The 18,897-nt window shown below is 38.1% G+C and overlaps 1 protein-coding gene across 13 annotated transcripts in view; it reads right to left on the bottom strand.

Moving 5' to 3' along the window:
- Nucleotides 1-5,404: 5,404 nt before the first annotated feature.
- lmo7a (LIM domain 7a) overlaps nt 5,405-18,897 on the bottom strand; it is a 78,980-nt gene continuing 65,487 nt past the window's right edge. For 5 of the 13 annotated variants that reach the window (XM_084724647.1, XM_084724646.1, XM_084724654.1 and 2 more), the window contains 13 exons: nt 18,581-18,622; nt 16,707-16,732; nt 15,675-15,782; nt 13,798-13,884; nt 12,179-12,531; nt 11,628-11,684; nt 10,518-10,573; nt 10,224-10,382; nt 8,977-9,148; nt 8,138-8,461; nt 6,830-6,938; nt 6,174-6,276; nt 5,405-6,091 (listed from right to left, as the gene is read on the bottom strand). In XM_084724647.1, the coding sequence (XP_084580773.1) occupies nt 6,069-6,091; nt 6,174-6,276; nt 6,830-6,938; nt 8,138-8,461; nt 8,977-9,148; nt 10,224-10,382; nt 10,518-10,573; nt 11,628-11,684; nt 12,179-12,531; nt 13,798-13,884; nt 15,675-15,782; nt 16,707-16,732; nt 18,581-18,622 (1,619 nt within the window). In that variant the 3' untranslated portion in view covers nt 5,405-6,068. The remainder of the gene's footprint in view (nt 6,092-6,173; nt 6,277-6,829; nt 6,939-8,137; nt 8,462-8,976; nt 9,149-10,223; nt 10,383-10,517; nt 10,574-11,627; nt 11,685-12,178; nt 12,532-13,797; nt 13,885-15,674; nt 15,783-16,706; nt 16,733-18,580; nt 18,623-18,897) is intronic. The other 8 variants (XM_084724656.1, XM_084724650.1, XM_084724648.1 and 5 more) reach the window with 7 other exon arrangements.

The raw sequence follows: 18,897 nt of genomic DNA, 5'->3' as shown, positions 1-18,897 counted from the left end.
CAATATGAAATCTGCTGTTTTATTTGTTTGTTTGTTTGTTTGTTTTTTTAAAATATATAATTCAGTTTCTTTTCACTGTAAACCACACTATATTTTTAGTTGAGTGACAAATATTTCCATTTCCATGGCAAAAGTCAACTGGACATCTTTACTTGATAGAATATAGGCCTACATTTAAAAAATAGTAAGTGGCAGAATTGCTGCAGTAAAAGCTTTACTGTAGTAGCAACATGAATTGCTGCCAGTGATAAACAGAATTCCAGCTGACATGGCCTTTGGTTTCAAATGTGTTAAAATACAGTTAAAAAAAGGCACTTGTACTCATCCAACTCCTGTCCCTGATTAATTTCTTAATTTCTGGCATGCTGTGTTCAAGCATTTGTAAATAAGACAAAAATGTCCATAATTTTGGTACTGGGTAAGCTTATATGTAAGAAAATGTATGTGTTTTAAGAATGTGTTAATTGACAGCATATCCTGTGAAAACAACATGAATTGTATTAATGGTGTGGCCCGCAGCAGACGAATGTTGTGCTATTTGTGTAAAAAAATATTGCAATATAAATATTGCAAATCTAGTTAGAAAGCACAAAGTGAGCTTTTATTTTAGAAACAAATGTTTTTGGTTTCAATGCCAGGAAGAAAAACTTTTTTTTTTTTTTAACTTTTCTTTCTGTGATTGATTATGGTTATATATTTTGTATGCTTGTAGTCTCCTGTACTTTACAAAGCCTTGATCCAGTGAACCATGCATTTCTAAGTTTCATTACAAATGCAAAGTATCTCACTCACTGCATTTAGTAGGTTGAATATCATTGATCGCTCACAGACAACAGCACTGGTATATTTTATCTATATAGCAATACTGAGTAAACTTCTCTGCATTCCTCTGTGTCTCTGCTCTGGTAGTTACCATCTACACTCCTCCGAGTAGTTGCTTAATTTACCCCAGGGTTTAACAGATCTGGGGAAAACTACATTTATGCATCATCATGCGCCAGGAATACGCTGTGAAAAGATGAATTGATGAATTTTAGGGCAGCATGAAGAATCCAGCATTTTAATATGGATTGTTGTATATTATGTTATATTTTAATATATTGTCTTGTAAGAGATTTTTTAAAAAAAATCTCAATGAGACATCCTGGTAAAATAAAGGTAAAATAAAATAAATAAATCCAAGCACAAAGGAGCACATGCATGAACAGGACACCAGAAAGAATTAACATAAACCGTGAACTGTGAGCATGCATAAGGTAGGTATGTGAATTAAATGCTGCTGCATAATAGCCTTAATGGCCTATATATTGGACATTTAGTACAAATTAAAAACACACTACATTCAGCTTCACCTCTTTACATAGTTAAATTGATTCCAATAGCTGCAGATGTGCTGTAATTAAGTCAATCCAGTGCACTCGTTCTTTAGCCTTCAAAGATGTAAATGCCGAAGTAATTACAGGCAGTGTACATGAATATATTACAACTACTATAAAGGTTGTATTTTCACTGTCACATGAAATGTCTCTATATCTGTGAAACCACTGCCTGCTCACATTTTCAGTGATTTATTAAACTGCTGTGTCGTACATTGGGCAGACTGTAAAGCCTCTGGCAGCAAACTGTTATTTGTGATATTGGGCTATATAAATAAAATTGGACTTGACTTGAATTAAATGCTATTCCACCATGAATAGAGAACAGACCTGCAGACTCATCCTGGTGTTCTGGGAATTTACAGGTTTACTTAAAGTCCATTTTCTTTAATCCCTGTGGTTAATTGAACTTTATGACAGCGCTTCGAGCAGTACAGTATTCATGGTGCCTGCAAGCCATGGCAACAGGTCTGATGAGACAGGGTCTGCAATTACATGACTAATTATAGCATCAGTTCAAGCTGCAGGTGAATTAGCGCCTGATGGCTTCTCTTAAGTGTGAAAGGCATTCCCTCTAGGTGACAAATGGCAGAAGGATTTGCTTTGTCTTTACATGAAACAGTGCCAAAGTGAGTCAAATTTGTGTTTTTTACTGAAAAATGAACACTAATTAAGAAGGTAGAGATTTCCCTCATAAACAAAATTTAATGTCATTTTTGATTAATTATAAATAAATATATAAAATAAAGTAAACCTCAAAATCTCAAGACATCTTCTGTATTCCTATTATGACCTATGTCCCTTGGAATGATTTTATGTAACCGCTCTCACTTCTGCTTAGTTATGTGAGATAAAAACGCCAAATGTATTACAAATATATTAAACATGTACTAAAAAAATTGTACCATATCAATACAGAATACACATAACATTCATGCACACATTTCACTCTCAGTCAATCCCTAAAATAAAATGTGATTATTTTGAATAATATACAGTAATAAAAAAAACTCTCTCTATATATAAGAAATAAAAACTAAAATATAAATATAAAACAGGCCTAATAAAAAACATAAATAGATCAACAACAAGCGTAGCCTGGGACTTTAATATAAGCCTATAAAATTGTTTCTGGAAAGGAAATTGTTTGTCTCATCATAAATTCAATGCAGGTTATAATGAAGCCTTTTGTAAAATAAATAAAGAGATTATCTTTATATATCATGATAATTTAAAATGATTATTTCACATTTTAATCACATTAAATGAGTTATGATTGACAATGACAAAGGAAAACAGAACAAAGTGTTCTGTTCACACTCTCTTGGACTGTTTCAAGCACTTTATTCAAAATCCAAGTACTTTTATAACCTTAAAAACACCACATTAAATTTTGAGTGTTTTTTAGTTGGTTTGTTTGTTTTATTCTTAAACTTTTTAAAAATACAGTCCCTGCTTTAAGTTACAAAATATATTTTGTATATAATATATTGTATTATGTTTTTTTCCCTCAGTAATAGACTATGTAATTTTCCATTTTCTCCCCCTCAATCACAGAACAAATCACACTGCCTCAAATATCAAAAATCGCTTCACAGTATTAACTCAATGAGTACAGACAAAATTGATTTTAAAAAATGCAGGAGGGTAGTGAAGAGATAAAATGAACAGAAAAAAGCAATGGGCTAAAAACAAAAAGGTAACCAGAAAGAGTCTGTGGAGAGAGAAAGTCCTCTGTTTATCAAAGTACTGTATGATCGAACCAGGCTGGTTTGAATTTATCAAGATGTCTCTGCAGCAAAAATCTACTGTCCCCACTGAGTTTTAGAAAGAACGCCACATCCCTTCGCCACACAGAAGACTTTGTGGATGAGGGGACATGTACAGCAAAGAACATTTTTGAAAGTCTGGAGTTAGTTAGTGATGCACGAGCTTGAATTGTGATAAATGTAACCGTGCACATGATAAACATTTTTTTTAACCCTAATTAGGGCCTGGTTATGGTAGTCTGAAATGCTCAATTCATGTGTTTTCAGTGATTTCCAGCACCCAAACTCACACCCAGCCCTGTATTATTTATTTACTACTGTAGCTAAATTCTACAGACGCAGCACCTATATTTCTCATGAAATACATACTGATAAATATCATGCTTTAAAGTGCAAGCATCAACAGTTCTCATCCAGCTGCAGTCTTTCTTAGTATAAATCTTACATCACAGTGCCCCCTTCTGGTGAGTCCCAGCTACACCTGAGCTTAAAAATAAAATCTTAATAAAAACAGGACTGAGCTGTGGAAATGGAGCATGATTATTGGACTCACTCTTGTGTGTTGATTGTAAGGTGAAAAATCATCCACATGGGCTGAAAATGACTGGAAATCTCCTAAAAAATGTGAACTCTTTCCTTCCAGTGGGAGTGCATTAAAAAGCAGCTTACAGTGAGCTGTGAGAGTCAGGAATGACTTTTCGATGGAGGGTAGAACAGGCATATCTAAGCTCTTCCATCTGTGTTCCATCGCTTTACAGACCTTATTCTTCTGGGCAGCCAAGCATAATGTTTTTCTGTAAGCTCCGACACACGCACACACATACACACACGCACACAGAAGCCATTCGATTCTCCACGTCAAAGCCTTCCATAAAGGCTGCTTGTGGCCTTGGCTTTGGAAGGGAAAAGATGGGATACTTATCCTGAAAGGTTTTATATTTCTCAGAAACTCGACTCTGCTCGGCGCCATTCAGGCCACGCTTGTTTTATAAGCATAAGGATTAAAATCTCTCCCCCACGAGAACGCCAAGAAAATCTAAAACAGGGTTCTCAGAATCTGAGATGTCTCCCTCCAGGGTCTGTTTGTGCTTCACCTCAAGAATACACAATTCATTCCTAACAGTTTGTAAATGTAAATTAGTTCAATTGAAGTAATATTTGGAGATAAAGATGATAACTAGATGGTACTTCAGCTTGTCTCCATAGGAGAACCCTTTTTGGTTCTTGGTAGAGCCATTTATAAAGGTTTCACTTGCAACCCTTTCAGAGTGTGCTGCCCAGAACCCAGCCTGCCTGCATCTACCTGGAACCATCTCTGAATGGTTCTCACACAGAACCCTTAGTGAGAGGTTCTACCATGAACCTTTATATGGTGTAATGGTTTCATCCAGAACCTTTCCACCTTCAAAGGGTGTTAACAGGAACCCACCTGAGGGGTTCTACTAAGGATCTTTTGATATTCCAAAGGTTTTATCTAGAACACACTCAAGAGGTTCTACTGAGAACCCATTTATAGACCAGGGGTTTTATCTAGAACTCACCCAGGGCGTTCTACTGAGAACCATTGTATAATATGGTACAAAGAACCCTTTCAAACTCTTCTTTAAGAATTTTAACAATTTTAAAGAACTCTTTCTTCCAAAAAGGAATGATGAAAAGGATGAATGAATAAAATGGATGAAAAGGATTCTTAATGGAACCCTTGACACAAAAAGTTCTTCAAAAGCAAATGGTTCTAGATTGAACCTGAGCCCTTCAGGAACCTTTTTAAACCTTTATTTTTCAGCGTGGAGGAAATGAGGACAGCTTCTTACCTTACTGTTCAGATGCATTCTGGAGCTGTGAACTGAACAATCAGCAGCGTCCCTGCTCCCTCGTATGAATATTCAGTGTACAGTATGTTTATGCAGATATGATTTCATGAAACAGCTAAAATGACAGAATACATTCAGAAAATAGCTTATCAAAGTGCAATCAAACGTAATGCATGCGCACTGAATGAAATATGCATGACAAATTGGCTTTGGAGAACACAGAGCAGGCAGGTCCTCTGAACCTCTGCACAAAAGCTCATTGAAATTCCTTTCATTACGACTGTGGTGCTACAGAGAAACAAAGAGCGAGAGGGACAGACAGGAGAGAGGAATATAATGATTTCTGATTACAGAGGCAAGAAAAGCCTTGCATCATATACTGGAATATCATTACTAAGAATTACGCAATTACACAGTGTAAAAAAGCACACAAAACCACATGAGATGAACATTTAGTCATTTTATTTACAAATGTTACTGTTTGCCTCAATGCCATTCAGTATAATATATTCTCTCCACACAGAAACCTGCTAATGTGTACAATCCTCCATCTATCAATGAAAACTCCAGACAAGTGCTAGATCCAAGCAGATGCTTTTAAATATATATTTTGAAAGAATTCTAATAATCTTAATTACTTCTCCCTGTTACAAACGAAAAGGCACATAGACATGATAAGAAGAGCTTGGTCGACAGAACGTGTTAATACCAGAAGCATGAACAAGAGGAGACGATCCTGCGGGGTTCCTTGAAAACTCATTATGAAGATCTGCCTCGAAAATCTTAGACAATTTAACATTTTCGACTAGTTTTGTGGCTAAAACATTTAAAAACATCTGGTGCATGCAGAACCCTTACACTTTGTACAACTGTAATACTTAATATGATATAAACACATTAAAGTAGATAACTTCTTTGCAAGCTTACCCTCTCAATCACACACGGAACAAACGCAAATATAATTCTCATCAACTTTTATAGAGTCATAAATGGAAGTATGTCCAAACCAAAGTGTCCCAGCTATTTGCAATGGCTTCAATGTTCACTTTAACGTTCATGGGTTGTTGTCAGAAGTAGTTTCTTCATCAATCTGCTGGAGTACAGTCACATCACATAGCGGTTGGCTGGCCAGCTAATGAAAGAACACAAGCAGGACTTTAAAGAGAGCCAAAAACAACACGTCATCATGCCAGTCAGATCTATGTTGCACTCACTTTTGAATCGCATGTAGCAGGAGTTACAGTAGAGCTGTTTGTTTCGTATTCTGACCTCAGCCCCGGCTTCCGATCCTCCGAGGTCGGACTTACAGTCGATACACTGAGGAAGTTTAAGAAAAGCGAAGCGTTAAAGAGCTATTCCACCAAAAACAAAGGCAAACGGATGAGGAAAGAAGCCCTTTGATTATGTGTGCAAAGAAAGAGAAAAAGGAAGGAAAACAAAGAGTTAAAGAGGTATTCAACAGATTAAAACCATACTAAAGTGTCCAAATCTGAAGGCAGAGAGACAAGGACAGACAGAAACCCTTGATTGTGTGTACAGAAAGAGAAACATGAAGGAAAAAGAATAAATGAGAGTCAAATGACAAAGATTGGCAGCACTGTTCAGATGCAGGAGACTCAAGTGAAGTTCCAGGAAGGATCAACAACCAGAGATAAGTGTTGGAAGAAAAGAAAAAAAAGAAAACAAACAAAGTGAGTGGTTGATTAATTTGGCACAGAAATGATCTTTGGGATCAGGACCTTGATATTCACCAGGATTCACCAGGTTAGTAACAGAAGAGAAAGAGTCTGGAGTGGTCAGGTTAGTTTCTGAGGATCGGTCGAGGCGTGCTGATGTCATGCTCCGGGGCTGACAGGAGCCCAGCTCTCACCTTAAAACATTTCAAATGATAACAGAGTCCGAGGGACTCGATGATCATGGCTGCTCCCTTTCCCAACGGGGCGTCACAGAATGTACAGATTTTCTTGCCACTCACTGACCTGGATTACAGAACGCAAAGCTGTGATTGGAGAGTTAAACACACATGCGTAACACATGCATGTAATGCATAAACACACACACAAAACACATGTTCACACTGGTATACAACAAGGTTAAACTGATAAATAATTTGCTTGCTACAAACACAAATTGGACCAATATTGGCCTTTTGTTAAATATTAATTTTGGATGAGGGCCAGTTGTGTCCTCTGCTGAAATGGAGCAGAAACTCTTTGATGATCAAAGCTCTGCTAAAATATTCTGTGAAGTATTCAATGATATTTTGCATTTTCAGTAATTCAGTTGTTCAGTCAGCAACAAGAAATTGTTTTTTGACTGAACATTTTTTGTGACAGGTATCAAGTAAATTATCAAAGAATTATTATTTATCTATAATTAACATATTACTGAAATGAAAACAATTTAGCAAAAAACAAAAGTGTACTTTTGGCCTAAAGGGATAGTTTGCATTATTTGTGGTGGGGTTGTATGAGGTTTATCTTGCCATTAGACAGCCTTCCCCAATGGGAAACCATTATATAAGCCAGGTATCAGTTTTTCCAAATCAACCAAACTTCTTTGGCAAATTCAGTCATTTTACCTTGTAGAACACAGGAGGTGTTCTGCGAGTTAAAATAGCTGATTTTGCAAAAGGACTGGTTAAGCAAGAATAAATAGCTAATCAGTGATTGGCACTAGTAAATAAAGATATTAAGCTTATCAAATCCTGTCAGAAAACTCTGTGCAACAGCAAAATAAAGCAGTGAAAATATTCTAAATACAGCTTAAACTGATACTGATTTTTAGGGGGCTAAAATACACTTCAAATAATCCTAATTATCCCTTTAACTCTTAAAATGTCAGTGCCAGCACAATAACACAGAAACACACAAAGTCAAAACAATACTGTCCATGCTACTGAAATTAAAAGTCTGAGGAAGTCTGCAGAGAACAGTCTGAGTGTGACCTGTCAGGTGTGACTGGATGGAGAAATCACACATCAAACAGCTCATTGTAACACAATCAAAAGCAGAACAATTGAAATATCTTCATTTTGGTCATGCTTTACCACCACTCCCCATTCAAAGTTATAGTTTGATGACACCTCCTGGACTACGACTATGCACCCCAGTATACCAGTGAGAGGTTAGAGGCAGCTTTTTGGGGCTGTTTAGTGAAGCAGCATTGTTGATTTTACCTGCTCCGCTGCTGAGGGGCGCCCGCCTCAGACGTGGGCTCTGGAGAGGGGGTGGGTGACGGAGAAGAAGGAGAGGGAGAAGGCGACTGCCGGGACCAAGGGGACGAGGGGGTTCCTGCCCCGCCTCTGAGGGAGCCCATGGAGTAGGAGGAAGGTAGAGTGGAGGAACCGGGCCGCTGGGCCCCTGACCCGCCACCGTAAAAGGAAGTGCTGCCAGAGAGGGCAGAGTGAGGCCGAGTGTAGTTTGGGATATTAGAGGTGCTTCTGGGAGTCCATGACGAGCGCCAGGAGTTATAGTTGTCCAAGTTGTCAAGAGACTCCCCTCTGCAAAGCCAACCAATGCCACGCCCACGTTAGCCAGTTAGTAGAGGCATTTAAAAAGTCTGGCTACCAAATACCCGTACCAGAGGCAATTGATTTTATGTTATAATATGGGATGTAACAATAAATAGAATATCACAATTAAAAATGTCTCTACACTGTACTCGACTTTGATGACATCTACTGTGATGTTAATTATCTTATTTTGTTATTTTAACTGTATTATTTAGAACATGACTTATTTTATACATGAACAGCAATTCTGTACACATCAGATTTACTATTCTTTTTTTCCTTTTGTTTTTAATATTGCAATAAATACTGTATCTGGACTTTTTATTGATTTTGTATTATTGCACCTCAAATCTTTGGTATCATTACATCCCTAATTACTAATGGTCCAGACAAATTTGCCAAGGCCAGAGAGTGGTAGCCAGACTAATAAATGTTTTAAGCACAACAGAAGTTACAGGATATTAGTAAGTGTAAAAAGCCAACCACCACCACCACTCTTGTACCTTCGCATGGGTGGCACATCGTTCTCCTTGACGACGTTGTTGGGGGCGCGCTGACGGATCCAGCTGCTGTCCGTCAGCAGCGGAGTCTTCTTCTTCATCTCATTGAGGATCTGCTGCCGCTCCGCCTCTGCCTGCGAGTTGGGCTGCTGACCCTTCCTCTCACTGCCTGTCACTGCACCCAGAGAGGAGAGATAAACTTAAAAATGATGCTGGGGGAACTGAAAAGTTTCTGGGAAGTCGAAAATTGATCATGAATATCTTTGTTTAGTGGGTAAAACTTTTATTTTAGAATCAGTATTGTAATCATTATTCTGTTTTTACTCAGAATCACAATCAGGATCAGAAATACTTTATTGATCCCTGCAGGGAAAGTGTTGATAATAAAATTAATAATAACAATGCCCTCTTATCGTATATCTTTTATGTAAAACCTTCTTATCCTATTTCCTTTTTTCATGTATGATGTATTTTTCAAAGCACACTGAGTCTGCGCCTTTTGTATGAAATATGCTCTGTAAATAAAAGTTGACTTGACAAATGGCAGAAAACCAAGTGTTCCTTAGTCCCGCCCCTTTTTGCTTTGTGCTACAATAACAGTTGAGCAAGCTTTGTACCTGGCAGAACCTCTGCCTACTTTCCCCTTTCCTGTGCTCAAATGTGCTACATGCTAGCGTCATCTAAGTTGAAAAGAAAACCAAAGTTTGAAGTTGTTGCTGGGAAACCTGTAAAAGTGACATAATCACATATTAAATCGGCTTACTAGCTAGCTAATATACACGAATCATAAGTGCTGTGCTAACATTAGCTATCAGATATACTAACTAATGATTGATTTAGATTAGCTAGCTCAGTGTTTCTTTTTATACCATGTACCACCTCAGAAAATATGAAGCTCTGCAAGTACCACCATTATGACCACCATTAAAATACAGTAGTGTAGGCTTTCCCTGTTTCGCCATGGGCAGCTTGAACAGGAGGCAGATTTAGGTTTGTAAGATTATTTATTGATTCGATTTGACTGTTGTTTTAAGTACAATTAAATCATGGAAGAGCAAAAATGCACTGCAATCAATTAGTTAGTGGTTTCTGCTGCATGTAATTTTCTGGTGGATGGGCTGTTTGATTCAAAATTTGATTAATCAGATATTAAAATCAAGTTCTGATTTGGAGAAATGTCAGAATTGGCTGATCAAAGCAGATCGACTGGCTTTTGAACGGAGAGGCCGGGGTTTAAGGGCTGAGCCCACCTCTCTCTGGCTCTCTGTATCTCATGGCATTGAGGATGTTTCTCCTCTCCATCTCCAGCTCTGATGCAGCCCTCTGACTCTGGGCCTCTTTGTCTCGTTCACTCCTCAACTGCTCTTCCAGCAGCCAGTGAGCCATGCCCCCCGGCTGTACATGCACACCTACAGCAGAGTGCAGCCAATATATATGTACAACAACATTCATTTATAAAACATCAGATCCACTGCTTTTTTCATTCAAGATAAACTATAACAGCACTTAACTACAGGAGAATAAATAATATCAAGAGAACTGACCTTTCCAGTGAGGTTTTTCCTCTCCATCAAGCTGGGGAGTTGATTTCGATTTTGCCCTGTCAAACAAAAGAAAATACCTGTTAGAGCCTGATTTAACCAACAAACAACCAAGCAATTAAAGAAATCATACAGTTGATCTTTTCGTAGAAGCCACTGATTATACCACTTTTTTTTTAACACTGTTACCACCATAAAACGCAAGTGTTCAAATATTTTGTCAAATATATGCCAACTACCAGAGAGAAAACCTTGTTTTTTAAAGGTTATAATAGAAAACTGCTGATTGCAGACCGATCACAGGTAATTCCAGCATCTCAGCTGGAGACCTAACCCACTTGCTGGAGTACTTTCAATTTCATGACCGTCAAAAGAAAAGAAACATTGTTAGAAAAAAATTGTTGGAATGATTCGGTCCGAATGGAGCCAGCATGAAACAATGCAGTGACTACCTGGACACATCGGCTATACAGTCATATGTGCCAGCTTTGTTTTGCACTGAGAAATGTGTTGGCAATATAATAAAACAAAAACATGATTTACTGCTTCAAAGAAAACATGATGTTAAATGATGTATCTACTGGACTGCTACACTGTCTGTAATCAGGTTACAGTAACACATGAGTAAGAAATTGTTCTTGTTCGTTAGAAACGACTGTTGGCGTTTGGCAGGATTATATGGGTGAGAGACTGTTTCAGCAGTTTTGGTACGACTCAGGCAAGAACAAATTGTGTTGCCAAGACACCTTCTGGTGTAGAGAATTATAGAAGAAACTCAGAAAACATGAACTTGCAGTTGAAGATGTGGAGAGGCTAACATTTTACATCAATTTAATATTTATAAGCAGCATACAATCATATAATAAAATGTTGATAAAAAACACAAAAATGTTCAATAATTCTTGTTGCTCACAAGTAATCACTGTAAGATACTGGTATCATTGCTCATCAAAATACACTATGAATCAAATATATATCACATATAAATATGACGTAGGAGCAGGATTTATTAGTGCCAATCACTGATTAGCTGAATTCAGAAGCAAGTATTAGTTTAAAGTGTGACTGCCAATGCAGTTTGACAAATGCATATAGAATCGCTCCTGTACTAACCTGTCTGTAAAGGACAGTGGAGGCTGGATACTGTCAAAGCCATGGGAGCTACCAGCCCTTTGGGTGAATTTTAGTGCGTGGAGAGAGGTGGGACGAGGGTTATAACACACAAGTGGAGGACAAAGCACATGCAAACATGTTAGTTGCACTTATGTTAATGGACAGAGAACAAAGCAGGTTATGTTTTTTATCAACTAGAGCTGCAACTATTAATTGATTAATTGTCAACTATTAAATTAATCACCAGCTATTTTGATAATTGATTTATCAGCTTTTAAAGAAAAAAAAAGTCAAATTCTCTGATTCAAGCTTATAAATTAAGACATTTGAGGACATCATCTTGGTCTTTGTATAACACTGACATTTTCTACCATTTTCTGACATTTTATGGACCAAACAACTAATCGATTAATTGAGAAAATAACTGACAGATAAATCAACAATGAGAATAAGCGTTAGTTGCAGCCCTATTATAAAAGTGATGGACAGATGAGGGAGACGTGAGTTAAGTGTGAGTACAGGTTAGTAGGAGGAGCAGTTTCTCTACTGACCACTGCTGCTGCTGCTCGAAGGCTCTCTCCCGCTCTCTGCGCTGCTGCTCTGCGGCTTCCTGCTGCCTCCTCTCCTCCTCCCTCTCCCGCTGCCATCTCAGCTCCTCCTCCTCCCTCCTCTTCCTCTCCTCCTCCTCCTGCCTTTCTCTCCTCTTCCTCTCCTCCTGAAGACGCTGCAGCTCCCGCTCCTCCTCTTCCCTCTTCCTCCTTTCTTCAGCCTGCCTCTGGCGCTCCTGCTCCTCCTTCCTCTTTCTCTCTTCCTCTTCCCATGGTGGAGAGGTGGGCCGGTTGACGGGAGAGAGGGGTGAGTGTGGGCTGATGCTGTGGCTGTTCACCTCCAGGCTCCCGGGCTGCTAGAGAGAGGAGGAAGAACAGAAAAGAGGAAAGTGTTTCACACACAATAATATTAAGTAATCTGAACCTTTATGAACCTCAAGGGGGAAGTGCAACAACAGTGGAGAAACTCATGTCATTCCCTGAGGTGACAAACCAGCCAAAGGGGAGATTTTGTTGCAAAACTGAGCCGTAAGGACTTCTGCCATTACAGTAAGCCCAGCCACACTTGTCGTGTGTGCTGTGTGGATATCCACATGATTAGACATTGTTCTGCTCTCACTTTCGCTCTTATGCGCAATCGACCTGCAAAAGCCAAACTCAGCATCAATACCTGGCCACATAACGTCTGCATGATTACAGCGATTTCAATCGACAGCACTATTGAAGCTCTTTAGAGACAATCAGAACTAAGAGTCATAACTTACTGCCACCTTTTAACACTCTCCAGCTGTCTCAGGTATTAGGCCATAACTCACACAAATTAAAGGGATGGTTTAGATTTTTTGAAGTGAGGTTGTATCAGGTAGTTTCCAGTTATATTAATCTTTTAGCATTGATTGTAAAGTTCCTTTACTTGTTTAGAAAGCTTTGAATGACCCTGCTCCTCCCTACATTAGAGATCTTTCATTTTATGTTACAGCCAGATCACTGAGGTCCTCCTCCGCTTTTCTTTCAAATGTTCTTTATGTATCCCATAAGCATACCGGTGAGAGCGCCATCTGTTTTTACGCCCCTAAACTGTGGAACTCACTGCCTCTGGACATTAGAATGGCAAAGTCTCTCTGTATTTTTAAAAGGGAAAATTACCATTATATAAGCCAAAAATAGCTCAACTTACATTTTACCTTACCTACCGCTGCCTCAATCTGTTAGTTTGCCTTTGTTATTGTGTGACTTCGATGCTTAAAATATTTAAGTTGGATTTACCAAAGTCACACAATAACACAAACAAAGATAAAGGCAGTGATAGACCAGCAACTCCCATGTTGTGTGAGGTATAATTAATTATTTTGTCAATAGAGTTTTGTTGCTTTGAAGAGAATGACATTTGGCTTATATAATGTCAGTTTCCCTTAAGAAAAAAGCTGTTGGACAGCAAGGAAATGCAGTGAAAATATTCTAAATATAGCGTACACTTAAAGTGATATTGATTTTTTAGGTGGCTAAAATACATACAATATACTATAGATTACATTGCTTAGCATCCCTCACTGACTATGGATAAGTGCCTCATGCAGTTCCACTTCAAATAATCCGACCTTTGTCTTTAAAATACTTATTACCTCCTGTTGATCTGTGCTCTTGGTAATCTCCTGCTGAGCCTTTAGCCACTCCTCTTGCAGCTTCTCCTGGTCGCGCTTATATTTCTCCTGTAGGAAAAAAGCAGGGAGAGAGGTCAAAGGTCAACCGATTGAAAGACGTGCTCACACATTCAAAATACCTACACAAATCTGTGGTGATGGTAACTTATATTACCAAACTGTATATACTACAATGGGAAGAATTAAGTAATAAAGAGAACAGAAAAGACACCCAAAGACTAAATAGGTATCGTACTGTAGCTGTATCATTTTTATACAATTCAAGCTCACCTACATGTTATCTAACCATCCTGAAAGTTGATAAAGAAGCTTGCCCAGGGCTGGAAGTCTCCCTGGCACATCATAAAATCAGGCCGTGTATCCAAGAGGGACTAAGACTGGAGGAGTAACAAGCCTTCCCAGCTACATCAGTGCTCTGCTTGGACACCTTTGATCTCCATCCAGAAATAGACCCTCAGAAAAATGTTTTGACAGGATTCTACTACATTTAAGTTGGATACCCAACAGATGCTTTACTTTCAGCTGGGAGAGCGCACTGTAAAGCTGTCTGTCCTGAGTCTATTAGGAGCGGCCTCCATTGATTGTGAGGACTTCCTGGCCTCTCACTTCAAGCTCTGTGTCTCGTCTCATCGTCAGACGGGACACACACAACATTTCCAGATGGGTATTTTATATCAAATTTATATCAAGATTGTGAGGTTGCTTCATTTGTTACTGGTACTGTTACTGTTTATTAATATATTATACATTCAGTTGCCAGTTTGTTAGGTACATCTAGCTAAAGCTAATAGAATCTAATACAACAACCCTTCAATAAATGCTCCCCTCATGGAGGCTGTATTGTTTATTTTTTGTAAAACTGATTTAGAAAGGTGTCGATTCAACTTTCATTTCATTTTGGTGGGTGTTGGTTTTGGTGATGTTGAACTGTAATGTATTATACTGAAAATTGTGTCTTACATTTTGTTTATTTTGTGAATATTCAATGATTTGTTGATTATTTGTCAACTATTAAATTAATTGGCCACTATTTTGATAATTGATTTATCTGTTTGAGTAATATTTTAAGAGAGAAAAAAATAAACTTAATATCTTGGGTTGTGGACAAAAAACATATTTGGTGAAACTTTGAGAAATACCGAGCAACTAAGATTTCTGATATTTTATGACCAAACTAATTAAGTCATTGAGAAATAATCAACAGATTAATGGCAAAACCATGTTAGTTGCAGTCCTATTCAGTACAAATAGAATATGGTCCTAATCTTTATTGCAATCAGAAAAACTTTATTGTAAAATTCAAGGAAATGGAAATGATGAGACTCACACAGATACACACAGAATTAGTATTTTGTTTTCTTGTCTACCTGTTGCTGTAATGGTAAAACTTCTTTAACACATTAGAATTTAACAGCACCACAAACTACAGAATAAACACTGCACGAAAATAGTCTCAGCAAAAACTGAACCTTAAAAATGAACCTGAAACTGAAACTGAAAATTGCAACCTTTATGAATTTAGGATTTTTGCAGAACTTATTGATCATGTTGCATTAGTTTTAGCTATAGGTATATCTTATAAAATGACATCTCAGCATATATTGTAATATAACAAAATCCCTGGGGGTCTCACAAGGTTCCATCCTAGGTCCTGTTCTTTTCTTTATGTTCATGCTTCCCCTTGGTCAAATCATACAAAAATACAACGTTTCCTTGAACTGTTGTGCAGATTACACACATCTTTATCTCTCCCTGAAACCAAAAAAACAGTCCAATCTAATCAGGCTCATGAACTGCCTTGTGCCTTTTGGCTATCACACGAGAGTGCCTTTATGTACCTGTAGGAGGCGTTCCTGCTCCTTCTGCCATTTCTCTTGCCTTTTGCGCTCCTCTTCTGGATCCCAAGACCAGCGGCTGGAAGATGGAGTGATTGATGGAACAGGTATCTGCAGATAGAGAAGATAGACAAGCAGTATTAAAGCGCATGCTTGTACATTCAGTCTAGCAAATTGTTCAGGCTTGTGATATCATCAGACTTTTCAGAGTTATCATTAGTCCCCGGGCTACCCTGGGTTAACTTTAACCCCTTTTCACATGCACACATAATATTCACGTTGCACTTCTACCAGCCCTGGATTAATGTCCACTGGAACACATGGCTATTGTCACACTGACACCTTTTAGCCCAGTGTTTAGTCCATTTTCAAGGGATATCCCAAAAAAAAACTCAGGACTACAGTTAGCAAGCCCTAGGCACTTTGACCTGCACCAGGACTGATCCAGTTTGAAAGCTTTCTTAGCTTTGGGTTAAGATATTTCTAAGATTGCTTCTAGCAGGGTTAAGTGGGGTTAAGTGCAGTGTGAAAATCTCCTAATTGATGCCACTGAGAAATCAGCTGGCACACTGGCCTGTTCCTGATGAAGCTTATAATGCAAAGCTTGAGCCTCCATACATATTGGCAGTAACTTTACTATTATACTTGTAATATACTGTAAAGGAAACTGCATCACATCAGGCATTAACTGTATGACATCCTGACTGACTCTGTCAAGTCAATTTGTTCTATACAGCCTGAAATCATGAATTTATCTCAAAGGGCAATTTGCACAACATAAAACACAATTTATTCTAAGACCCTTGAGTATTTTACTTCCCCTTTTTCAAAGCTGCATCAAAACGAAACCTCCCTGCAATCATAGTTGAGTAATTGGGCAGAGTGGAACTGAAGCTGCAATGCAGAGATTTTTAATAATGGGTCTGGGCTTTGTAATAACTGTGGTATCTGCTTTCAGAGATGTTGTCATTCTGTATAAGAGCAAATACAACAGAGACAATAAAGTGTCCTTTATGCATTGATGATTCTACTCACATTTGGCATCACAGACTCGGATCCTCCTTGGAAAGAAAGAAAGAAAATTATCCAGTCAATACTTCTGGCAAAGGGAATAGAATAGAAACTAACCTCGAGGCCCTGTACCGTAACAACACAAAGTTGACAGGCTAATTAAAGTTTCAACTTGATTTTTAAGTCAAGCACTAATTCATCATCAACACTGACATTTAAAACCACAACAGTAATTGATGTTTTCAACAAGCCTCGAGCCACAAAGGTCACATTTCACCCAGTAGGACTTATTGATTCTCTCAATTCAAGATCACCCACTTGTTGACATTTACATTGGATGCCAACCCTGAATAGGAAAATCAATAACCTGATTGTGAGGACAAGATCAAACAAGCTGGAAGAAAAACACATATTTAAGCAGCATGCATAAGAGGTACATGGATACAGCGCAGCCAGTCTGAGAGGCTAACATACGGTTCAATAAATGCATGCTAATAGAGCAACAGGAATGCTTTTAACTGAATGCACAGCAAAGTGAAAAGTGTAGCCATGGACACCATTCAAAAAAATATCACAAACACAACAATCAAAGATCTGCGTTTGTGGTTGGTACACTGGCATTGTGTCTGACATGCTGTTCTGCCTTTGGAGATGAACATGCTGCTTTTATAGGCAGTTTTTTTTATTTATTTAATAATGTCTCTTTAAAAACAATAACAAAGCTAAACCAGCTGTGTTTGGTTTGTGAAGAGACAATTCCTCAAAGGGACATTTCTACCCCAAATCACTTTTATATATATATATAGTTTTTAGGTGTTTTTATATAGAGAGTTTTTATTTAGATGGCGCACAAATAATAAATTTGAAAAACTCAACAGCAATGTCTCTTTCTAGAAATCATGGCGCAGACCTTGTTGTGAGCAGTTTCATACAGGAACTATATTCTTTCGACCAAGGTACAGCCACCAACTGTATCAGCGTGCAGAGGGAAGTGTGCACCTTCTCATGGACGAGATGTTACCGCTCAGGAGGACGCCATTAATGTTTACATCTGCACTGCAATGAGCACGGGCCTCTCGTCAACGTTTCCTTCTGCGTCTTCAATTATTATTTTTTTTAAACTTTGTAGTATTTTTAAGTTTTAAATGAATTCATTTCATTTTTAAAATTTTAGGAGATTCCTTTGTGTACCATGAGAGGGATGTTGTGTCTAGGATTGAAAAACAAGATTTGAGAGATTTACAAAACTCTCATGAGATTTGTATGTGCTGTTTATTCATCACATTTCCTCAGGCTGTAGGCACATCCAGCATAAAAAATAATTTACTTTTATGTCTTATTTTTAATCTATTTATTTATTTTTTCTTTCGTGAATAGCTTAAAGGGACTACAACTAGCATTACCCTGTGTTATAAAATGATAAATAAATGAACCTTCAATATGATGATATTTATTACAAGGCTTTGTTAAACACTTGATTCAGATTGGTCAATAGCATTCTAAGGTCTGTTATTCATATATGGCAGACCATTGTTATGAATAACAGACCATTGCTACGAGTAACAGACTATTGTTAAGGATGCAGTTCTGAGCATAGACTCTAGAGGAGCAATAAAATCATTTTTAAATCATTATGTAATGGCAAATTATTGATTTTTTTTTTTAAGTAAGTAGCCATGTAATAAGGGGAGTTTCCAGAAATCCTGCAGAATCTAGGAATTAGATGAGTAAATAGCACTACAGGTCAGAAAAAAAAATTTACTTTTTATTTTGGGGTGAAATGTCCCTTTAAATTTGCCCCAAAAATCATTACACTCCCTTGGTTTGAAAAGCATGTCAGAATCCCAGGAGGTACCAAGTGAAGGTGAGGAGGTCACTGCACACTCAACCCTGTTTACCACAGAGGTAGACCAGCGCACTGACACTGGACCCTGAGCCACCTGAAGGAGGGAAGGGGCACAGCACAAGGATTAAGCTCTGGCACCAGACAAGACTGTAAAAAAAAAAAGGACTAGCTCCAAAACAGAGCCATGGAGGAATTTTCATCCTGACAGCTCATAATCAATTGATAACAGGGCACTTATCAATTGAACATGAGGCTCTGGCTGGTAAGAAACATGCAAAAGTCCCTTGGAAATCTGAGGAATTTAGCGAGACAAAAGCACAGAGAACCCAGCCACCAGAGTGCACAGACTTCATTATCATTATCCCCCCG

Source organism: Lutjanus erythropterus, chromosome 8 (genome assembly GCF_056507025.1).
Source record: "Lutjanus erythropterus isolate fLutEry1 chromosome 8, fLutEry1.hap2, whole genome shotgun sequence".
Taxonomy (NCBI): Eukaryota; Metazoa; Chordata; class Actinopteri; order Lutjaniformes; family Lutjanidae; genus Lutjanus; species Lutjanus erythropterus.
Note: the sequence above shows the minus strand (reverse complement) of the source record. Positions and strands in the feature narration are given on the sequence as shown.